Source organism: Pipra filicauda, unplaced genomic scaffold (genome assembly GCF_003945595.2).
Source record: "Pipra filicauda isolate LSUMZ 115617 unplaced genomic scaffold, ASM394559v2 scaffold171_size1565689_pilon, whole genome shotgun sequence".
NCBI classification, from domain to species: Eukaryota; Metazoa; Chordata; class Aves; order Passeriformes; family Pipridae; genus Pipra; species Pipra filicauda.
Window position 1 is genome coordinate 1,531,340 of NW_024104229.1, and position 23,351 is coordinate 1,554,690.

The window sequence follows — 23,351 nt, forward strand, 5'->3', positions numbered from 1 at the left end:
CCTCGACCCCCGTGGGGAGCTGGGGGGGATCCCAGAGGATTTGAATCTCATCCAAATGTTCCTAGATGAGGCTGGATGGACACAGAGTTTCTGTGTCAATGGCGTCCTTCACCTCGACCCTCACTTCATCCGGGTTGTTTCCCCTGGGAAGTGCCTAGGGGGACCAGCTGGGGGCTCCTGCCCGATCTCCAGGCGCTGCTGGAGATCCCGGCTGCCTCCTCTTGGCCTTCCAGTCACTGAGGAGCTGTGGTCGTGCTGGAGAAAGGAAATGTGTCTGCGGGCAGGCGGGGGGGCAGGAGGGGTGGAAGGAGCTGCCATCTCCCCGAGACTGAATTTTGGCATCCTAAAACATGGATGGGAGCACTGGGATTGAGGTTTTGGCACCCCAAAACAGAGCTGGGATCCCTGAGACTTGATTCTGGCATCCCAAAACACAGATGGGAGCCCCAGGGTTAGGCTTTGTCATCCCGAAACAGAGCTGGGATCGCTGAGACTGGATTTTGACATTCCAAAACAGCTCTGGGAGCCCCAGGATTAGGTTTGTCACCCCAAAAGAGACTCCATTTTAGTGCCCTTTGACTTTATTTCCACACGATTTAGTCGTGGCTGAGCAAGTGACAGCCCCCCGGATCACCCCCCACTATGCTTCCACCCCCTTCCCTCCTTCCCTCCCTCCCTCTCACTTCAGCCTTGGGAACATGCTGTGCTGGGATGGTTTTGCCACATCCACGATCCCACGATGGCTCAGTCCCCTGGGTCAGCACCACATGGCCGCCGAAACTCCTGCCCATGCTCATGGATCCACTTATTCGCCACTGGAAGGGTCAAGGACACAGATCCTGGTCTGTCCCTGTCCCTCCGCACCCTTCTCCAACTCTGTGCTGATATTGGGGACCTTTTTCCCTGTTATCCAGGATTTTTGTGTGTTCCCTGCCCATCCAACCCTGTGTCACCCCAGGGTGACACCCAGCAGTGTCTCTCACCCCACTTGTCCCCAGCCAGGACAGGGCAGCCGGCGTGGAGAGTGTCACCATCACCATTCCCATTCTTCCGCAGGTTCCACCAGAAAAGAGCGGCATTCTGAGGAGCAGAGACTGGATTTTGGCACTCTAAAGCAGAGCTGGGATCCTTGAGAGTGGATTTTGACATCCCAAAACACAGGTGAGAGCTCCAGGGTTAGGGTTTGGCACCCCAAAGCAGAGGTGGGAACTGTAGGATTCGACATCCCTCAAAAGGAGCCAGAGCCCAGGGCTGAGTGTTGGCACCTCAAAACAGGGCTGGGATCCCTGAGATTGGGGTTTGGTGCCCCAAAATAGATCAGGGAGCCTTGGGATTGAGGTTTGTCACCCCAAAACAAAGCTGGGAGCTGTGGGATCAGGGTTTGACTGCCCACAAAGAGAGCCAGGAACCCCAGGGCTGGATTTTGGCACCCCAAAACAGGGCTGGGATCCCTGAAACTGGATTTTGACATCCCAAAACATCACAGTGCTGGGAGTTCCAAGGTTAGTGTTTGGCACCCCAAAACAGAGCTGGGATCCCAGTGAATGGATTTTGGCATCCCAAAACACAGATGGGAGATCTGGGGTTGAGGTTTGTCACCCCAAAACAGGGCTGTGAGCCCTGGGATTGGGGTTTGGCATCAGAGCAGGCTTGAGCACAATTCCCTGCAAAAGCTGACATCCAGGGAGCAGCATCCCGCCTTCCCTGCTCCTGGGGGTTCAGTGGGTCACCCTCACCTTGACCACAGGCACGCTGAAGTTGGCATAGATGAAGGCGGTGGAGCCCCCAGCCTCCACTGCACTCAGCTGGAAAAGGAGCAAAAACAGGAGCCATGGTTGTCCCTCTTCCCAAGATCTAGCTGCTCTGCACAGGGAAAGTGAGGCACGACTCCTCCCTCAGTCCCCAACTGCATTTCCCTTGCTTTGCCGCAGCACAAGCTCCAAAATAGTGCCCAAGCATTGGTGTTCAACACCCCACTGCAGCATCTGAGGGCTGCCCTTGCCCATCTCGCGCCCTGTTCACTCTGAAAACCCTACTGAGACTGCATCAGGGCCGTGTCTCCAGGTGTGGGAATGAGGGAGGACTCACATAGATCATGACTGTGGCGATCCTGTTGCCTGACTTCATTCTGTAAAGGGGGCTCTTCCTGGACTGCTCCAAGAGTGAGGAGGTGGGAACGGTCAGTCCAGTGCTGATGCAGCTCAGCCCAGAAGCACCTCATGCCCCAAGAGTTCCAAGCAGCTCCCCCTCCCTGGGAAATCCCTCCCTCTCCCTTCTTTTCTCTCCCTCCTTCCCTTCCTTCCCTCTTCCCTCACCTCCTTCCTCCCTCCCCTGCCTTCCCAGGCACCCACCCAGGGATCACCATCCTGGGACCACCCCCCCTGCCAGGGTCCATCTCCAGGAACATCTGAAGGACCACCCCAGGGTTCACCTCCAGGAATCACCCCATGGTCCACCTTCAGGAACATCTGAGGAATCACCCCAAAGACCACCCTCAGGGTCCATCTCCAGGAACATGAGGGACCACTCCAGAGCCCACCCCATGGACCACCTCCAGGAACATCCCAGAGGCCACCCCAGGAGCACTCCAAAGAGCACCCCAAGAGCACCACCGGAACATCACCCCACAGCCCACCCATGGTTCACCCAGGCAGCTCCCTGACCGTGGCGTGGTCGAAGTGTGGCTCATAGTGGCCTCCCAGCCCATAGTTGACCACTTGCAGGTACTCGGCGTAGGGTGGCCGCAGGTCCAGGCCGGTGATGGCAGCGATGCGCCGATCCAAGGCCCTCACCACGGGGTCAGCCGTGTCCTTCAGCCACGCACTGCGGGACCACCCCACCTTCAGCCCCCTGAAGTCAGGCTGGGCTTAACCCTTGTAGCACTGCTGGAGGCACCAGGCCTGCCCAGCGTGGCTTCACTGCCACCTCGGTGGTGGCCACACTGGCTGGAGGACAAGGTGGGGGGTGGCTCCCACCTCTGGCTTATCCGGTACTCGGCTTTCTGCTGCTTCTCCCCAGAGGCGACCACGGATCTCTGCAGCTGGAGGACAAAGGGTGGAGGGTTGCTGCACATGGCGACCCTCACACCAAGCAGAGACCCCAGTCAGGATCGAGGTTGGTGCCTACCAGCTGGCTGCCAAACATCCCCACCCCAAGGTGTCCTACAGATCCAACACAGTTGAGTGTCACCAAGTCAAACTTGTTGGGTTGGAAGGGATCTTAAAGATCATCCAGTTCCACCCCCGCTCCATGGGCAGGGACACCTTCCACTAGACCACGTTGCTCCAAGCCCTGTCCAGCCTGGACTTACAGGAGAAGGCTTTGGCTGAGCTTTGCCTTAAAACCCCTCCTATCTCTGCATTCATCTCTCGGGACACCCTCCTCCAGGGAAGAGACATTCCTGAGGACAGGGACAGCTCACCCAGGGCCCTGCCAACCCCTTGATGGTCTCAGCCTCAGCATCGCTGATGAAATCATGGTACAGTGCCACATAGGGTCGGATCCGGACCATCTCCTTCTTGGCAGGCTGGAGGAGGAGGTAGGGACTGCTGTTGGTCTCATAGGAGCAGCCAAGGTGCAGGAGCTGCTCTGGGGCCGGCTGGGAAGAAAGAGGACAAAGGAGGGCATAAGGGGCAGGGGGACACAGTAGTTGGGGGGTGACCATGGCACCCCCTGCTAGCCCCACCTGCCCCCTGGGGCGCTGGCACAGCTCCTCGTAGGCATCCCGGCTCTGCAGGCGGGTGCTGTTGGGGCGTCTCAGGGGTCTGGCGCTCACCCCCGTCCCCATCTCCAGCAGCTTCTCATACTTGGCCACGTTCTTTGTCACCCTTTGGTTACTGGGATCTGCCGGAGAGGTGGTGTCACCCAAAATACCATGTCCCCATAACCCCCCTTCCCTAGGGAATTGCCCCATGTGGGGGCGAGAAATGGGGTGAAGGAGGCTGTTGCCACACAGAGCTGATGGGGACGTCCCAAACCTCTCCCCTCATCCTTCTGCAGCCAAGGTTGTCCCACATACCGTAGTGGAGAAACTCCCTGGAGAGGCTCAAGGCATGAGAGATATTTCCAGCCTGGATGGGGGAGTGGAGAGGCCATCAGCATCCCCTGTCTGTGGTTTGGCTCTATGGACACTGTGGGGATGGGGAGGGGGCTTGTGGCTGTACCATGAAGTAGGAGAAGGCGAGATGGTCCAGAGCATCCTCCAGGCTGCTCCGGTCCTCCGGGTTCCAGCTGCCGTAGGAGAGGCGGAAGAGGCTGACAGCCTCCTCCAGCCATGTGATGGAGTGGTAATAGTCACCTGTGTCATAGGCTACCTGTGAGGCAACACATCACCTGGACCTGCCAGCTGGGCCATCCTGGCCTGCATCCCGTCCCCTTCTCTACCATCCCACCACATCCCCACCCTCATCCCATCCTGACCCATCCCATCCCCTTCTTATCCCATCCTATCCCCATCACCATCCTCATCCCAATCTCAACCCTACCTCCTTCCACCCTGTCCCTACCCTGCCTTATCCTGTCCCATCCCATCCTCTTGCCATTCTATGCCATCCCATTGCACCCACCCATTCTGTCCCATTACATCCTGTCACTTTCCTATTCCCATCTCTATCCCGGTTCCCTCCCACGTCATCCCTTCCTTTCCTGTCCCATCTCCACACATCCTGGTCATCTCCATCTCCCTTTCCATCTCAATCTCCATCCCCATCTGCACCTGCACCTCCATCTCATCCAATGCAAAAAAACGCCATGTCTATCCCTATGGAAGCAATATCCTGGGCTGGAAAAGCTTTGTGGGGGCTGATGGGGCTTGCACTCACCTTTCCCACATGGAAGCAGTCATCAGCGGAGAGGGAGACGCGCCGGCCCGGGCTGTAGAGGGGTGGGTGGTCGGTGCCGGATTGCTGGAAGACACCATTGGCCAAGCCCTTGACACTGAGGGCGTAGACGTCCTGCAGCCGCATCAGTGCCTGGGCTGCCCCGTCCAGGTCCTCGGCTCCAGGCAGCTCCTGCTCCACCTCCCTGAGACCGGCATGGAGTGCTGCAGGGTGGGAATGAGGTGCACGGGGGGGAATTAATGAGGTTTTGCGGTGTAATCGCCTTCTCAATCCCTAGGGACCCCATATCCATCCATTCCCCTTCTTCTCCATTTATTGTGGTCCTTCACATGTTCCATTCCTTCATCCATTCCCCTGCTCCTCCATCCATTCTTCTGCTTCTCTGCCTGCTCTCCTCCTCCATCCATTCCCTTGCTCCTCCACATGTTCCTTTCCCTCATCCATTCCCTGGGTTCTCCATCCATTCTGCTCCTCCACCCATTTTCCTGCTTCTCCATCCACCCCCTGGCTCCTCCATCCATTCCCTGGCTCCATTCTTCTGCTCCTCTACCTATTGACCCTTCTCCTCCTTTCATTCTCCTGCTCTTCCACATTCTGCTCCTTCACCCGTTCACCTCTTCTTCTCCATCCATCCATTCTCCTGCTCCTCCATCCTTTCCCCACCACTATCTGGCTCTGCCAGGTGACAGAGGGGACACGTGACCATACCCTGGGCATTCCCAGTGGCCTCGTCGCTGTAGATGATGTTGAGCCAGTCGGAGTGGAGGCGCTTGATGAGGCTGAAGGCCAGCAAGGGATTGTCCACCGAGGCCTCGGGGTCCTGGTGCAGCACCTGGACCTTCTCATAGAACCTACAAGGCACTCACTGGGTGACACCTTGATGCTCCTCAGTGGTGACACCTCCGGGGTGGGGGCTGAGTCCCCCCATCCTGGGGCGGCTTTGCCTCGGTGTCCACTTTTGGGCCAAGCCAGAGCTGAGGGATTGTCCGCCCCCATCCCTGCTGGGTGTGTGGGATGGCCTGTGCCTTGAGGATGCTGCGAGTCACGTCCTCAGGGGTGGGGAGGCCATGTCCCCGTCCAGTGGCACGGCTTGGGAGCCCACAGGCAGTGTCCGGTCTGAGCTCCCCACCCTCTTAATTAAGGGCACACCCGAAAATCGGGTGCTGCGGGAAGGTGTAGGTGGATTAACCCCCCTCATTGCCAGGGCATCACCCACCCTTGGGGCTGGGTGGGCAGGATGGGAGGGGATGCTGCGGGTGCCCCCACCCGTGACCGCGGCGGGGTGGGGCGTCTCCAGTACCTGCGGAGGCGGCGGAGGCGGGCGTTCTCCTCCCGCAGGTAGGACCGGAGCCGGCGGAGTAGGCGGCGCTCGGCGCCCAGCGCTCCTCGAACGCTCAGCATCGCCGAGAAGGTTTCGGCCGGGGCGGGGGGCGGCAGCAGCGCCAGCAGCGCCCCCAGTACCCCCAGTGCTCCAAGCACCCCCAGTTCTCCAAGCACCCCCAGTACCTCCAGTACCCCCAGCACCCCCAGCCCCAGCAGTGCCCTCAGTGCTCCAGGTACCTCCGGTGCCAACAGCACCCAAAGAACCCCCAGTACACCCAGCGCTCCCAGTACCTCCGGTATTCCCAGCGCTCCCCGTCCCAGCAGCGCCCCCAGCACTCCCAGTGTCACCAGTGCCCCCAGCTCCCGCGCCCGCATCCGGCCGCCGCAGCCGCCGGGAGAAAGAGGGGGGGAAGGGGCGGAGAGGCCCCGCCTTTATGGGGGAAAAGGGGGGTAGAGGGGTGGGGGTTTCTCGGATCCGCCACGCTGGCTGGGGAGGGGCGGGGTGGTGCTGGTCCCCCTCCTGCCTGTCCTTGTCCCCATCCCATCCCGCTCCCATCCTGCCTGTCTCTGTCCCTCTCTTGTCTCTGTCCTGCCCCAACCTAATCCTGCCTGTCCCTATTCCCTGCTGGTCCCATCCTGCCCTGTCCTCAGCTTCATCCTGCCTGTCCTGCTCCTGTCTGTCCCTATTTTTCCCCTGTCCCCATCTCACCCTGTCCCACTGTCTGCCCTCATCCTGCCTGTCCCTGTCCCTATTCCATCTTGCCCCCATCCTGCCTACCCCTGCTTTGCACTCATCCTTCCTGTCCCCCACCTTTTGTCTGTCCCCAAACTGTTCTGGACTCATCCTGCCTGTTGCTGTCCTCTGTTCCAATCCCATCCTATTCCCATCTTCCCTGCCCCCACTCTGCCCTGTCCTCAACTGGACTGGCCCACTCCTATCCCTCCCCACCCCATTCTGTCCCCATCCCATTCCTGTCCCCCTCCTATATGTCCTCTGCTACCTGACCCCACTCTGTCCTGTCATAATCCCATCCTGTCCCCATCCCATTCTGTCCTGTCCCTATCCATCCTCTCGCAGTGGGGTGAGGGTGGCAGGTTGGAAACATCCCACTGAGTTCCCAATCAATATGTGGACACTCACTATGGAAAAACTCTTTTTAGGAAAAAACCCTGTTGGAGTAGGTGCTCAGGTGCCCTGTCTGTGGGGACAGCACCACAATGGCACCCCAAAATATCCCCAGCCCCTGGAACCCCAGAGCTTCCCAGGGAAAACGGGGCAGGACTGGCTGAATTCCCAAAAGCAGGGCCAAGAGAAGGGAAATGTGGGTTTCCCAGGGTGCCTGTGCTGAGGGGCTATGAGGGGCCAGCCCTGTTTTCCACCATGGGGGGATGGGTGCAAAGACATGATGGGTGCAGGACTTTTCCCAGTTTTCTTCCCCAATACTGGCTGGATTTCACCTGCTTTGGGAGGACTTTATTTGCAAGTAGCAGGGGACTGTGAGGTTGCTGTCGCCATCAGGATGCCACAACCTATTCCTATGGAGCAGAATAAAAAAATCCCCGCAAGACTGGAGTTCTTTTTCCTATGGGAATACAGTTCTTTTTCCTATGGGAAAGCAGGCAAGAGGAAGAAAACAGGATTAAAAAAATAGGAATTCTCTCTGCCACATGAGGGGGACACAGAAACTGGAAACATTTTTAACTTAAATCAAGACTTTAGGGGACTACTTCCTCAGGGAACCAGCTGCTCTTGGTGGCACTCTTTTGCTGCTACCAGGTGAAAAATGCCAATTTTTGGAGCAGCAGCAGCATTTTGGGTGCTGCGCCAGCACCCCTCGGCCAACCTGCAGCAGATTGTCCACCACCACCACCTGACTGGGTGATTAAAAAGCAATAATTAAATATAAAATTAAACAGAAGCTACGCGATGCTGAGCCTCTGGAGCATCCAAAACATGCTGGTGAGGTCTGGACCAGGATGCCAGCAGTCAGCAGTGACCCTCTTGAGTAAAATAGGTCTGTTTTAGGAAGCCTTGAGGTTCTGATCAGAGGAGTCCAGGGTGAAGAGGCAGAAGACGATTTCCTCACAGGCACTGGCAGTGCCGCACTCGAACAAGCAGCCGAAAATTCTGCCAGGACACACGGCCAGGTCGGAATACCCGGCAGGCCCCGCGTGCAGCACCCACGGGCGCCGCCAGCCTGCCCCGTCCAGCGGCGACGGGTTCACATAGACACCCAAATCACGCCGGTGGTGCCGGCTGGTGGGGTGGGAGTACAGCAGCCACGTGGGCGCCCCGGCGGTGCCGGCGGGCGCGGCAAAGCTCACTACGCTGCCCTGGCACCCGTGTGGTGGCTCGGCCAGCGCCGGGCACCGCGTCGGGCGCTGGAAGCGCAGCCCGCGGTCCGTGCTGAGTGCCACGGCCCGGCAGCCGCGCGGTGCGCGGGCGCTGCAGTACAGCAGGGGCGGGTGGGCGCCGTGGATTTCGGCTACCTGGCACTCGCCCGTGCGCTCGCCAGCGAGCAGGGCGCCCTTGTGCCAGCGGCGCCCGCCGTCATCGCTGTAGAAGACGAGAGAGTGCTGGCGGGTGGAGCAGGGCAGCCGCGCGGCCCCGCAGAGGTGCCCGTGCATGTAGTAGGTGTACGCCGGCACCACGAGCCGCCCCGAATCCAGCTGTATGCCGTGGCCTGGCCCCACAGCAAAGGTGGCCCAGCGGGACAGGTCGGCGCCAACGGCCTCGTCCGTCACGTCCCGCAGCGGGGCCCAGCTGCGGCCGCCATCGGCACTCGTGGCGAAGCAGAGGCGCACGGCGCTGCACCCCCTCCAGATCTGGTGCTGCTCCGTCTTCCCCTGCTCCACGCAGATGCAGAAGAGGAAGATGGTGCCGCTCCTGGCATCGAAGAGCGGACACGGGTTCATGGTGCGGCGGCCGGGCAGTGCCAGCGCCGACAGCTCCTCCACCGGACCCCACTGCCGGCAAGGAGGGAAACAGGGCTCAACCGTGGGGTGTGCCAGTGTCGCTGCACCCTGGAACCACCCGGCGTCACTCCCAGGGATGCGGACACAGGTTGTTCCTGCAGCACAGGGTGGATTTTACCTTGACCGAGGAGCCGTGCTGGCAGCCCCGACGCAGCACCAGGTACTTGGCGTCCTCGTCCCGGGCTGAGGAGCGTTTCTCGGCAAAGGCCAGGAAGGATTCATCCGGGGGAATGTAGAGCAGAGCTGGGATGCGGTAGGTGACCCCACTTCCCTGTCGGAACAGTGTCTCCGGAGGGGAGACAAGCAGGGATTCCGATGGTGGTGGCAGTGGGGGGCTCTCCCTGCCATCCCCCTGGTGCTGGAAGGGTGGGAATGCCAGGTGTAAACAGTTAAATGCCAGGAAAAGCCCTTATGCCCCCCTGTATGGAGGGATAGGGATGAGGACTCACCTTGAGGCAGGTGGTGGCCTGGAACATGGTGGCTTCCGCTGGGGCCTGAGAGGTGTAGGAGAGGGGCGCTGAGAACGGAGCCCCTTGGAGGGGTCACGCCCCACTCTCCTGTCTGTCTGTGGTGTCTCTCTGTCCTTCTGTTCCCCAGAGCTGCACAGGCTTCCCTATTTCGCCCCCAAGCCCACCCCTACACTGTTCCCAAGGGGTCTGTACCCCCTGTGCCCCCCCAGTAATCCCAAGTCTCCAACTCCTTTAGCTCCCCCAGTGTCCCCAGGCCAGAGCCCCCATGCCCATGCATTCCCCTGCCCCCATACCCCCATGCACCCCCTCCCACCTGGATCTCACCCTACACCCCCCATGTCCCTGCAACCCCCTGCAACCCCCCCACACCCCCCAGAAAGCACTGACCGCCCAATGACAGACACCCCCGCTGTGCATCCCCCTGCACCCCACATGTCCTGACCCCCCCTTCACCCCTCATGCACCAATGCCCTCATCCACCCTCAATACCCAGGCCCTCCCCGTGTATCCCCTTGAACTCCCATGGCCCGACTCCCCTATACACCTGCCCTGCACCCTCAAACCCTGATTCCCCTACATCCCACACGCAACGACGCTCCCACCCCTGACCCCCCAAAACCCTGACTCCCCTACACCCTGCACGCACCAGTCCTGCCCATTGCCTTTCCCAGACCCCCCGTCCATCCCCCTGCACACCCAAACACCTGACCTCCCTGCACCCCACATGCACCGATCCCCCCATAATCCCCCCCATTCCGGACCCGCCGTACACCCCCTGCCCCCCAAACCCCTGACACCCCTACACCCCGCATGTACTGACTTCCTCACGACCCCCCCATCCCCTCCGTGCCCCGACACGCCGCATTCCCGCATTCCCGCATCCCTCCGCAGACCCCGCTCCTCCAGCCACCGTCTCCGCCGCGCCGAGGCAGCCCCGCTCCGCCTCTTCCTGCAGCTCCCGGAGCGGGGGGGAACCGGATCAGGCGGTCGGGGAGGCCAAGGAAATGGGCGGGGATCCAAGTGTCGGGATACCAGAGCCTGATCCTGGTGCCAAGAGGGCCAATACCTGTGCAGGCGTGAGCAGGTGATGTGCTCAGCCCCTTGCAGAGGAGGGGGAAAGGTGGAATTTCAGGAGGATATTGACTGCTGGAGGTGCTCCCGAGGAGACTCTCCTCCCAACAGGCAGGAGGGGACCCAAGAGCGGGATGGAGGTTTGGGGTGCCCCTGCCGGCCGACCTCACCTTCCCAAGTGTCCCTATGGAACAGGTGTGGAGAGTGAGGGCCAGGAAAACGATGAAGGACCATCGGGGGGTTCCCTGGGGTGAGTCAGCCAATCCCACCCAGCTCTATAAGGGATAAAAAGGGGAATCGCCCACTCCCTTCCGAGGGAAATGGAGGGCCTGATAAGCCGACTGGACCCACCCCACAAGGAATTCTGCTGCCTCCCTCGGGCTCGGGTAAGGGACACTACTAGGAAACTCCCTGATCTTTACCGCCCTCTATTACCTGCCGTTGGTTGTCCAGGGAATTTACGCTGGAACTCGGGGAAAAAAAAGAGTGGAAGGAGGGCAGGAAATCTGGGGGGGACCACAAGGATAGTATGAGGTGATGTAAGGAGAAAGTGATAAGGGCCAAAGCCAAACTGGAACTTAATTTGGCCACTGAGGTGAAAGACAACAAAAAAAGTTTCTATAAATAAATAAATAGGCAGCAAAAGGAGGGCCAAGGAGAGTCTCCATACTGTGCTGGATGTGGAAGGCAGCTGTGTCAGGGAATGAGGAAAAGGCTGAGGGACTTAATGCCTTCTTTGCCTCAGTCTTTAATACTAAAACTTCAGGATATGCAGCTCTCAGAGCCGAAGTCAGTGATGGGGAGCTGAGTGAAGCCCTCATAATCCAGGAGGGAATGATTCTGTGAACTGGGGTTCCCTCTCTGGCCTCCACCTCCCCTGAAACACCCCAGAGATGCTCCAGGACACATTTGATGTCTGTTCTTCCCTTTTATTGAAAAAAAAACCCTCAAAAAATCTTTTAAAAAATGCCAGCTTATAGAAGGGACACGCAGGACAGGAGATGCCACAAGGAAACAGCGGGGCAGACAGACAGACACAGCTTGGAAAACCTCTTTTACACCTTTTTGAGAAGCTTTGTGGCCAAATACACAGAAGTAGCATATTTTATTCCCTCCCTCCTCCAACACATAAAAGGTTTTTATATAAAACAATCCTCTATCCCCACTTAGATAAATACAAAAATAAAGAAAACTCGTTTGCCAGGGGACGGTTGTTTCACAGAAGAGTTTTGTCCTGAATTCCTAACACAGAAGGGAAAGGTGGGATTAGTAAAACGCCCCTCAGACATGGAGCCATGTGATAAAGCACTGCCAGGTACAGCGGAAGAAGCTGGGGCGGCATCAGTGACATGTCTCCCCTCACGGGGGTCCCCAAAATCCAACTTCAGGGTCTGCCCTGCAGGCACACAGCCCAAGCTTAGCCATGAGCTTCACGAAATCTTGGATCCAAGGTTAAAAATCCAAAAATGGAATAGGATTTCAGGACAAAAACAGAGGCCATGATTCGCTTTCTTTGCCATTTGACTTTATTGGTGTTAACTCAGCACGTTCCCGGGAGGTGGGCGGTGTCTGACATCATTTTGTTTTCCTCTCCAGGGCCAGACTATCGTGGAGCTTGGACACCTCTGGCTCGTAGGCTTCCATGACTAATGTCCCGTTGTTATCGAAGAACTTCGCAATGGATTTGGTGAACTCGGCTTCCCTCTGCTGCTTGGTCTTCCCGCTGATGAACGTCAGCTTCAGGGTGTACTTGTCATCAAACCTGCAAGGAGAGCAGAGAGGTCTCAGAGCAGGATCTCAGCTGGAATCAGCTGAGGAGAAAGAAATCCTCCTCTTATTTAAGGGGAAAGTCCTCCCAGACTGTAGTCCCCACCTGGGCACCCACAGCTACAATTAACACAATTTTATGTTCTGTGATTAAATCACGGGGATTAAAGAGAAGCAAAACCCATTTGCGGCAGAAAACCACTCGGTGCCGTTTCTAGACCAGGACATGGATTTTTGATAAAGATTTGTAGGTTTGGAAAGGAAAGGGAGTATTTAAGGTGCTGCTCTGGAGTGACAGGGATGGAAATGGTGCCTTCTGGCTAAGCCTGGGATGTTGGAACAAAGGATACCGTTTGAGGCTGGAGGAGAGTTGCCAAACATCGTCGGGGTCCATCCCCGCCGGGTCTTTTCTGTGAGCCACGAGGAAAATACTCTTCTCCTTGTATGAGGTGTAGATGGTCAGGATTCCCATCATCACAAAATATGTGCAGAGAAAGTTAAGGAAATCAGGGAGTTGCAAGGACAGGCAGAGAAGTCACTTGGATTCCCCTCAGACAGGTTGTTTAACCACCTCTTGTGACACTCCATTCTCATGCTTGGCTGATGCCTCATTAGCATGAGAAATTAATAATAAATTCTTAACTTTAATAATAAAAAAATTAATTTATTATTAACTCCCTGGAAGCATCCAAGGTCAGGTTGGATGGGGCTTGGAACAATTCGGTCTAGTAAAAAATGTCCCAGCCCATGGCAGGGGTTGGAGCTGGATGGTCTTTAAGGTCCCTTCCAACCCAAACCAGTCTGAGATTCTTTAACATTTGCTGGGAGATAGTGGGAAAACCTGAGACTGAATGAGCCACAGAAAGAATCACTGTGAGTTCCTCCTAAGCACAGACCGAGCAATTCATCTTTCTCATTTTTGGAATTAAATAATTTCAAGTGCTGCAAGACCCAGTGTTCGTGCTGAAAGCCAACCAGAACAGCCTGGAACAATGAAATGCCTTAGAATAATGGAACTGTTTAGGTTGGAAAAGGCCTCTAAGACTACTTAAGTCCAACTGTTCCCCCAACCCTGCCAAGGCCACCACTAATCCTTCACCTTGAACCTCCCAGAGTGGCCTCAGCCCATGGATCCAGCCTGTCCAGATCCCTCTGCAGAGGTGCCGCAAGAATTCCCTCTGTTCCACTTTTCCCTCTCAGTATCTGACTTGTGGTATTAGGGAAGAGCAGACATGTCTGTAACCACACTATGGATGGAATAAGAGAATGATTTGCCCTGAGGTCACCCAAATGTAGGTGCATCACACCCAGACAGGCAGGAATTTTCCCATCACATGAAAAACTGTCTGATTATCAGCTGACCTCGGGACAAAAAACTCCCATAGGCCTGAAAATGGGAGAGACAAGGGTTTTCTTCATGAGGAAAATCAAACCCTTTTGGTGAAGTGAGACAACATTTCTAAAGGATATGAGACAACACAAAAGGCAAGGACGGGTTTGGATTCAGGAAAAGGGTGCAGGTAATCCCAAATCAAAGCAACAATTGCAAAGAGACAAGAGATTGTGCAGATGAGGAGGCGGCCGTCGATCAAACGGAAATTTTCCACATATTTGTACTTTTCCAGGAGAACCTGTGGGAGAAAATGGGTGGCTGAGTTTATTTTGTGCTTTCCATGAATCTGACAAACTGTTTCTGGGAAAGGTTTAGAGGAAACAACCTCCATGAGTCAGGTAAACTGAGCAGAAAGTTCATGGAGAATTAATGTCAGGCATCCTGATAATTTGCTGATTAACACCGGGAATTAAGCACAATCCATGGGAATCACAAGAGATGCTACAGGCCCGGCATGTATAGGGGCACAATCAACCCAAAAAAAAGTAGAAAAGAAAATAAGAGAGTTTTCCAAGAAGGAAAAAATCAGCAGTGGCAGAAGGTACCTTTTTGGCAGAGTCATCCAGGGAATTTTTCACGGCCGAACCGTCCCATTTGTCAATTTTTACTGGCTTGTCATCGATCTTCCACTGCAAAGGAAACCATAGGGAGTGAGGAGAATTTCATCCTGGTGCCCTTGTTCCTGTCCTGAACATAAAGACAGAAGCCAAACCAGAGAGCAGCTGCCTGTTTGGGAAAACCTCAGTGGAGACAGAGGGAATCTGGGACCCAAAAGCCCCCTCAGCACCACCGAACCTGTTCCCCGTGCAGGTTCCAGCTCATTCATCTTGTCACAGGTTTGGAGGGGCTTTCTACATCAGATTTACTCTAAATTTGCTTCTACATTTGCTGCCATCCCCAGATTGTGACTGAATTCCTGCCTCTGAATGTATTCCTGCTGTTACATATGGACTCTTCGATGACAGGAGGAAAATTCCAAGAACCCCCAACTATCCCGTGTACAAGGGGAGAACTAAAAGGCACAAACAAGAAATGAAGTTTCAGTCAAACCATCCTCCAGAATGAAACCAAAAGCTTCTGTTGCTCTTCCATATTCAGGTCTTCCTTGGAAATAGGTCCCTGCCCAATAACAATTCCCAGATACAACAGCTTAGCTTTTCCAAGGGTTCACCTTCCCCTGAACTATATTATTTTTTGAGCCCTGTGTATTTTAAGTTATTCCTTATTTCAGCTGAGTGACTGGAGATGGAATTTTAGCTGCCAGTAGAGCAATCCTCAATTTCCCTCATGTTATTTCCTGCTCCTACAGCTCCTGAGTTGGATTATTAACTCCCAGTCCAAAGAGCTCCTTTCCCTTCTCTGGAAGGAATAAAACCACTTTAAAATATGATGTAAAACTCCATCTACTTCCCAAAAAGTTCAATTATACTCCACTCTCTGCAGGTAGGAATTATCAGGCACACAGTGTATCCTGTGTGTATCCATGAGGTTTATGAGGCACAAAAGCAGAGGGATTTAAAAATAATGGAGAACTGGGACAGAGTTCAGTGTAAGGTACAAAATATTTTAGGTTTTCTTTTTTTGAAGCATTTTCTTGCAGGGTTAATTAGCACACATGGTAATTAGAAATGCCATGAAAAGAATAGGAAAGAATTCTTTCAATTATTTATTTTTCCTTATAAAAGCACCTACAACAGTGGAATTGCCAAAGTTTAAAGTATCAAGGGGGTGTAAAAAAATATTTTTTTTCCTAAGCAATGAATTGGAAGTCTTTGACTAACACCACCAACACACAACCCCTCTTGCCTTATCCCACAGAGAAATCAAAATGCTTCCAAGAAACCCATCCAGGCTTGACCTCACTGCTCCCAGTTATCCAGTTAGAGGACTTTGGAAAGGAGCTCCAAAGGCTTCCAAATTAAAACTCAGACTTTGGTTCCAGCCTGAGGGAGAAAAGAAGAAACCAACCAGTTCAAAACACAGTTTTTTTTAAGTTTGGGTGTCTTTTGACACAAACTGAACTTTTTGTCCCCAAGGATTATTCCTTGTGCTGCTTTACATTCCATTCAGTTTTAGCCTGGGTACCTGGCTTGGCTCTTTAAACATTCCACCGGAGTTTCTGGCACACTTTTGGAACCACAAACATCAATAATCAAGTCATAAAGTAAAAACAGGTTTGTTGCTACTGTAAGAGGAACACCAGTGTAAAAACTCTTAACGGGGAACAACATTTCTGTGTCTAATCCGTGTTTTCTACGACAAGGATGAAAAGAAAGGAACCCCTCCTTTCTAAAATCAGGAATTTTTCAGACTGGGACCCAAGAGGCTGGAAGGGCCTTAGTGGATGATGCACTTCTGGGGCACAGAAGGCAGCTGGTGTTCAGGAAGTAGTTTTAGTCCTGAACACAGCTCTTGGTGTTGTGCTTAAATGGGTATTAATTAGATTAATTCAATTAGTTTAAATGGGAGAAATCCCGAGGGGTTTCCCGAGGAGGACTGTGGCCACAGCATCCTGAATTCTGTGTCTGCGCACGCTTAGGTGGCCCTGGATGAGCAGGGAATGCTCAGGAATAGCTTCCCAGTTAGCACAAAGTCTTCAAGGACGTGAGAAAGATGAAAAAAATGGAATAGTTAAACCACAAATCTCCCTAAATTCCCCCTGATTTAACTTTTCAGGGAAGCACAGAAAGGTAAACAAGCAACATGTCCTAAAGCTTCAAAACCTTGCTGGTCATCAGTTATTTCCCTGCTAGGGAAAAACTGGAACAGATTATGGACTTAAGGCCACAATTCTTCAGGTGATTCCTCACCAATGGATACAAGAGTTCACAGAAATGACCAGCGTTCCCTCAGGCAGAGAGAGGAAATGAAGGCACACAGGGAAAGGGAGGAACATTCCCAAGCGTGTGTGTTCTTGGGGTAGAAACTCCTCAGTGGTTTCTCCCTAGAGGATTCAGTGTATTTCCCTTCCCAATGACTCCTGTTTTTTATCCCTCAGCATCCACAGAGCACAGCAGGAAGAACAGGAATGCCTTGGGAGCAGGGTGTTTCCATGAGTTCTGGAAGTTTAACCACAAATGGAGAGCTGAGCACGTTTGCAAAGACAATGCCCTAAAAGCACTCACTTAACAGCTTAAGTCTACTGTGCCAAAGGAAAACCATGGAATTCTTAGGGATATGAGGAAAACATCATCTCAAACAGGTGCAGGAAAACTATACACTTCAGGAATGATGAATATATCACTGAAAATCCCAGTGTTTCCAACTGCAAGTGCCTGTGTTTTAGAGTTCAGTAGAAGTTGCCAAGTCCATCCCTCTGGAGATACCTCCATAAATACAGACACAACCAATTCCATCTCCTTGGGAAGCACAAAAAGAGCCTCTAGGTCTTTAATTCCAGTTCCCAGGCTGCCAAAGATCCCCAGAAGCTGGGACACAACACCTGGACACTGAGTTGAGACCAAAGCTAATCCAAAACCAAGGTACTTTACACTACTGGGATGAGATTGGGATTGTCAGCTCTGCTCCCCTCGACATCTCAGAGAATCATGGAATATCCTGAGCTGGAAGGGACCTATAAGGATCACCGAGTCCAACTCCTGGGCCTGGGGATGCTCAAAGATGAGGATGCTCAGGGATGGGGGGCTGCCCAGGATGAGGAGGGGATACCCAGGATGAGGGAGGGGATACCCAGGATGAGGATGCTCAGGATGAGGGGCTGGATGCCCAGGGACAAGGGGGGGAGATAGGAAGGAAGGAAGGAAGGAAGGGTGGGATGCTCAGGAATGAGGGGGTTGATGCTCAGAAATGAAGGACGGCTGTTCAGGGATGAGGGAGAGATACTCAGGATGAGGAGGGGGTGCTTAAGGATGAGGACGTTCAGGGATGAGGAGGGGGAATGCCCAGGACTAAAGGATGGATGCCCAGGAATGAGGCGGGGATGCCCAGGGGTGAAGGATGGATGCCCAGGAATGAAGGATGGATGCTCAGGGATGAGGCGGGGATGCCCAGGGGTGAAGGATGGATGCCCAAGTATAAGGGGGGATGCCCAGGGATGAAGGATGGATGCCCAGGGATGAGGCAGGGATGCCCAGGGGTGAAGGAGGGATGCTGAGGGATGAAGGGAGGGATGCCCCAGGGGTAAGGGGAGGATGCCTAGGGATGAAGGCTGGATGCCCAGGGCTGGCGGGGGGATGCCCAGGGGCCCGGCCGGGGCAGGGGGACGGTCGGGGCGGGCCCAGGAGCCCCGCCCGCGGTACCTTGTCCAGGAGCCCGTTCCGGCCGCTTTTGGCCGCCATCTTCTCACTGCCTCCGCCCCCGTCCCGTCCGCGACACCTGGGCGCTCCTGATTGGCCGCGCGGGAGGAAGTCCCGCCCCATCCCGCGCGCGCGCCGCGAGGCACACTGGGAAATGTGGTCCGTTCCTCGGTCACTCCTGTAGGGGTCGGGGTGTTCAAATAATGGAATCATGGAATGGTTTGGTTGGGAAGGAACTTAAATCCCATCCAGTTCTATGGGCAGGGACACTAGACCAGGTTGCTCCAAGCCCTGTTCAACTCCAAAAGAGCTGTCTGCAGTCCCCATCCCTGGAAGGATTTAACAGCCGTGTGGGTCTGGCTCTTAGGGACTTGGCAGTGCTGGGGGAACTGGATGACCTTGAAGATTTTTTCCAACCCTAACTATTCCATGATCTTCAACAGATCTGGCCACGCCACAGGATGATGTTTATCCATCGTTAATTGGACCCTTCATGTGGAGCTGCCATGCTGAGGAATCCGCTGTTTTCCACTGCTGGAGAGGAGATGCTGAGCTGGATATCCACTTGGACTGATCCAATTTAGCTGCTTCAATGTAGGGTATCAGTTTTCCATTAAAGGAATGACAACATCCTGGCAGATGCATCTTCCTCCAGTGACAGCAAATGATGGGGTTTCACCTGTCCCTGCTCCAGCCTGTTATTAATGAGCCTCTTTGTACCTGCAGCTCTGCTCGGGAAGGTTTCCATATCCAGAGGCTTTGTCTCTGGGAGACCGTTATCTGTCAGACCCAAGTGTCTCCATGGGCCTCTCCCATTTTTGCTGGAGAGAGAGAACCTGGCAGGGGTGGCTCTGGATTTGGGGGCTGGCAGCTGCTTCCATCAGCTGGTGCGGAGCAGACTTTCAAATGAAGCCCCAAATCTTTGTGATTCACTCGGCTGCTTCCCTGTTTAGTCTCCCTGGAATTGTGAATGGGACTGAGTGGAAGCAAACAGCCTCCTGCCAAACCTGGGAATTCAGCTCCAGCCCCAGGCATTTGCTGATCTCCAGGTCTCATTTGAGAAATGGCCGTTGCTCTCCTCATTTTCCCTTCTCTGCCCCAAATCCATCCTTTGTTCCCAGCGCAGCAGCAGTGGGAAAGGCTGTGGATCAGCTCCCTCAGTTTAATATGGGATTTTGTGATTCACATGCCCCTCTGTTGGGTTTGGGGACAGCACAGACTTTCTGGCGTTCCTCTGGTGCTCCCAGTGCTCCTAGCTGGAGGTGGGAATTTGTTCTGGTTCATCCTGGCTCTGCCAAGACATTCCCGGAGGAAATCACACAATGTGAGAGGAAAGGGAGTGGGAGAGGTTTAGGCACAAGTTCCTGAGCACCCTCTGGCAGCAATACCGGCCACTTCAGCAGGAGAGCACGGAGCTGTAAACCAAGAAAGGACAGCTTGAATGTGTCCTGCTGCAGATGACAGGTATCCAGACGGGATGAGGGGTATAAAAGGTATGGGACAAGGGTCAGTAATAAATTTAAACTCTAAGAGGGGAGATTTAAATTAGATATTGGGAAGGAGTTCTTCCCTGTGAGAGTGGTAAGGCACTGGCACAGGTTGCCCAGAGAAGCTATGACTGCCCCATCCCTAGAAGTGTTCATAGCCAGGTTGGACAGGGCTTGGAGCACCTGGGTTAGTGGAAGGTGTCCCATAGCAGGGGGATGCAGCAGATGATCTTTAAGGTCCCTCCCAACACAAACCAGCCTGTGATTCCATGATGAAGATGAGGCTGAGTGTGCCCCCACTGTGGCAGCCTCCTGGATGTCCGTGAAGGGAAGACAAAGACTGAACGCCCTCATCCCAGCACAAGGCTGGACCCTGATGCTGTGGCTACAGAGGGGCAAATGGCACACAGTTACTGCTGGGGTCCCTTGGATTCACAGCTGGATTAACCCCACCTCAAACCCAGCTGTTGGGAGATCAGCCTTGGAGTAAAAGTGAGTCTGCCCCGACATGAAGTAGGACTTGGATATCTTCCATGTTTTATCTCCATCCCAGCTCCAATGGTGGTTCCATCTGGAACTGCCAGTGCAAGCAGAACCTGATACTTCCGAGTGCTCTTTTCCCTGCACTGGCTGGGGAAGAGAGGAGGGAAGAGAGGCAAGAAATTAAGGCACCTTTTGCAGCTAATAGTAAATAACCTAGCACATCTACCTTCCCTTTGGAATTACTCAGGATCGCTGGTGCCTTTACTTTTGAGGCTCCCGTGTTTCATGTGTGTTCCAGGATAGAACTGGATCCCTGTCATGTGGGGATGGAAGAGAGCTGAGCCATCCAAGGAGCCATCCCATCACTCTGCTCACAACCCTGGCCTCCTAAAGAGGGAATCCAGCCCCAGGGCAGGTCTGGAGGCAGGAGGAGCAATTCCACATGGTGTACGAGATCCCCCCTGTAACCATTGGCAAGCAGATGGCCAAGCCATTTTCCCCCTCCTGAGGTAAAAAAATCTAGTAGGAAAACTGAATTGGAAAATCCAACCTTGTCCTAGAAAATCTGGGACAAGATTCATCTCAGGTTTTCAGGGACTTCCATCTTGGAAGCATCAAAACAGCCACAAAGCTGCAGGGACAGCACATGAAAACCATGGCTGCTTGCTGCTGGGCTCCTCAATTCCTGGAAAATAAAAGTGTGCTCATCCACCCCTGCCCAAAAACTGGAATCAGAGTGGCTGGGACAAGCGATGGGAAGCAATGGAGGATGCTCACTGCCCACTAGCTGCTTCCCTACATGGAAAACAGGTCATTATACCCACTTACACCATTTTTTTCCCCCTGCAAAACATAACAGGAAAAATTCCTTCCCCAAAAGGGTTGTCCAGCCCTGGCACAGGCTGCCCAGGGCAGTAGTGAGTCCCCATCCTTAGGGGAATTTAAAAGCTGTGTGGATGTGACACTTGGTGACATGGTTTAGTGGTGGGATTGGAAGTACTGGGGGAACAGCTGGACTGGATGATCTTGAAGGGCTCTTCCAACCTAAATGATTCTCTCTGATTACTCAATAACCTCGCCCGTTTGGCACAAGCAGCAGTAGGATCCTGCTTGTCTCCAAGCACAGCAACTTTGGCAGAAACAGGGATTTCACTGTCAGAACCTGGTTTTATTCTGTTTGAACCTTGGCCTCTGCCCTGCACTCTCTCCAAGTCCTGGTTGCTGTTAAAACGTACAACATTATTTGTACACATTTGCTATTTGTTGGCGTGTTTCTGGTTTGTGACAGTTGTTTCACAAGCAGGATTTACTCTGTTTCAAACAAACAGAAGCCACAACATGAGGGATTGCCTGCGTGTCATTCCACTCACACATTTCACACATGCAAGTCAACGGTCCTTCGGTGCCTTTTGAAAACATTCAGGTGGTTCAGCTGAGACCCAAAATGACCGTGAAAGTCTTGTCACCAGCCCAGTGCTCTGCTGGCGAGCTGAGAATGCGAAAGCACAATTGGAATTTTTCCACAAATGGAAAAGCACAATATAAAGCATTATTGGAAAAAAAAAAAAAGTGTAGCGACATCTAGGTTTGTTTTGAACAGTTTGACAGCAAATCCCAATCCGTGCCCAGCTGAGGGTTTTCCCATTTGCATAGTGAAGAGCTAATTCTAGAGCGGATGAGTTGCAGCGTTTTCCAGACATGGGGAGGGGGAAAGTTTGTGTCAGGTGTGTGAATCATCCCAGTTTCCGTGCTGTGCTTCTACCCAGCTCCCATCCATGGATGTTCATCGTGGACAGTGGTTAGTTTTGCCCGCAGGTGTGAAATGGTCCAGGTTTTCCTGAAATGCTTCCCCTAATGCACGGGATAAGCTCTTCGTCAGGCTTTTGCTGGACAGCTGGGAGACAGGACAGGGCTGTCGGAGGGTCTCTCCCCTCGGAGCATTGCTAAAGGCTTGGTTTTTAAAATCAGTGAGAGTCTTTAAGGCTTCAACCTCCCCCTTTGCTTTCATTGAGAAAATACTTGTTCAAGCTACACTTCCTGACTACTGTGCACTGCAGGTGCAAGAGCATTGGAAGAGAAATACTGACAGTACAGAACATCATCATACAATCACCTGGTATGATCCCTTTTGGCACTTTTCCTTCATTTATCTGATCTTGCTGGCTCCAAACACGGACCTTTCCGTGTGGCTTTTCCCAGGCAAATTGCTCCAGAGTGTTAGAAAGCAACATTCCGGAGTCAGTGGCATCTTTGGCAGACACAAGTCATGGAACCAACCCCAGCTTCACATTCTGGGAGGATGCTCCCACAAAGGATGCCTTCATCCCAGAGGGAAGGCTGAGGGTTAGAAAGGACTTTCCTAAAGTGTGAATAAATACTTGGTTTCATCTCAGGCCTCTGCACATCTTGCAAGAGGTATTTTCCTCCTCAGCTGGCTGAATTTCTGGCAAAGGTAGTGCCATTTCTGACCTTTTTATGGGAGAGGCTGGGAAATCCTGCTCTTTTGAGTGTAATTATTTACAATTTTTGTTTCCTTTGTGCAAGTTTACACAGGCTTTGAGAGTGTTAAATTAATAAAACATTCATCCTGCTTTGCATTGCCACAACCCTTCCACAATTGTGATTCCACATATAAAGGTCTCCTTAAATGTGGATACCACAGCCTGTGCGTGATGCTTGGGGAGTTGGGATCTCTGTTTTGGGGGGAGCCAGGGGAATGAGGGGTCTCATGGAGCTTTTTTTGGCTGGGGACAAACTCCAGCTGAGGCATGCCTCCCTGCCCAGCTCAGATTTGGAAAGAGGAGATTAACGCACAAACCCCCAAAATATTTATAAAACCTTTTCAAAAGGAGATATTTAAGACACTGTCCTGGTGCATTGGGCTGTGAAATCTGTTTTAAGAGGGGAAAGAAAAGATACATTCAGCATGTAAATCTAGCATTTTTTGTGGTGTGGCAGCTCAGGCCTGGCTGAACCCACACAAGAAGTGCCACGAGAAAGAAGGAAACTTTAAGGAAGTCTGACAGGGGCTCCAGGGATTAACTGTGGAAAAATAATTCTAAATCTAAATGCACTTGGGAAGTGCATACTTTAGCTCAAAATGTTGGGAGAAACCACATGGATTGTGAGTTAAAGCTGTGGCTTTCCCTTCTGAACTCCAAGGGCAGATCCAGGCCATCGCTCTTTCTCTCCACGCTACTCCTCCAGGTCTGGCCAAGGCTCTAATTCCTCAATTTCCTTCTAATTCACAGCTGGAAAGAGGAGCAGCACTCAGTTTGGGCCAAAAG

The 23,351-nt window shown here is 53.5% G+C and overlaps 3 protein-coding genes across 4 annotated transcripts; all 3 read right to left on the minus strand.

Annotated features, from left to right (window-relative positions):
- Positions 1-669: 669 nt before the first annotated feature.
- On the minus strand, positions 670-6,536 carry P4HA3 (prolyl 4-hydroxylase subunit alpha 3). Its single transcript, XM_027744148.2, has 13 exons — positions 6,139-6,536; positions 5,547-5,689; positions 4,821-5,041; positions 4,164-4,313; positions 4,019-4,070; positions 3,686-3,843; positions 3,422-3,598; positions 2,976-3,040; positions 2,664-2,823; positions 2,089-2,151; positions 1,737-1,805; positions 984-1,080; positions 670-815 (listed from the first exon to the last, which is right to left on the minus strand). The coding sequence occupies exons 1-13, from the start codon at positions 6,534-6,536 to the stop codon at positions 745-747; spliced, it is 1,824 nt and encodes a 607-aa protein (XP_027599949.1). The 3' UTR covers positions 670-744.
- Positions 6,537-7,613: 1,077 nt separating this feature from the next.
- Positions 7,614-10,627, minus strand: NEU3 (neuraminidase 3). 2 transcript variants are annotated; one of them, XM_027744274.2, is made up of 4 exons: positions 10,501-10,627; positions 9,587-9,631; positions 9,256-9,495; positions 7,614-9,128 (listed from the first exon to the last, which is right to left on the minus strand). In XM_027744274.2, exons 2-4 carry the CDS (start codon positions 9,611-9,613, stop codon positions 8,184-8,186), a joined length of 1,212 nt encoding a protein of 403 aa, XP_027600075.2. In that variant the 5' UTR covers positions 9,614-9,631; positions 10,501-10,627; the 3' UTR covers positions 7,614-8,183. The 2 variants fall into 2 exon arrangements, with proteins under 2 accessions (XP_027600075.2, XP_039235581.1); XM_039379647.1 differs by lacking the exon at positions 10,501-10,627 and having other exon boundaries at positions 9,587-9,797.
- Positions 10,628-11,591: 964 nt separating this feature from the next.
- Positions 11,592-18,217, minus strand: SPCS2 (signal peptidase complex subunit 2). Its single transcript, XM_027744258.2, has 5 exons — positions 18,098-18,217; positions 14,384-14,467; positions 13,916-14,076; positions 12,796-12,930; positions 11,592-12,440 (listed from the first exon to the last, which is right to left on the minus strand). The coding sequence occupies exons 1-5, from the start codon at positions 18,215-18,217 to the stop codon at positions 12,254-12,256; spliced, it is 687 nt and encodes a 228-aa protein (XP_027600059.1). The 3' UTR covers positions 11,592-12,253.
- Positions 18,218-23,351: the final 5,134 nt, after the last annotated feature.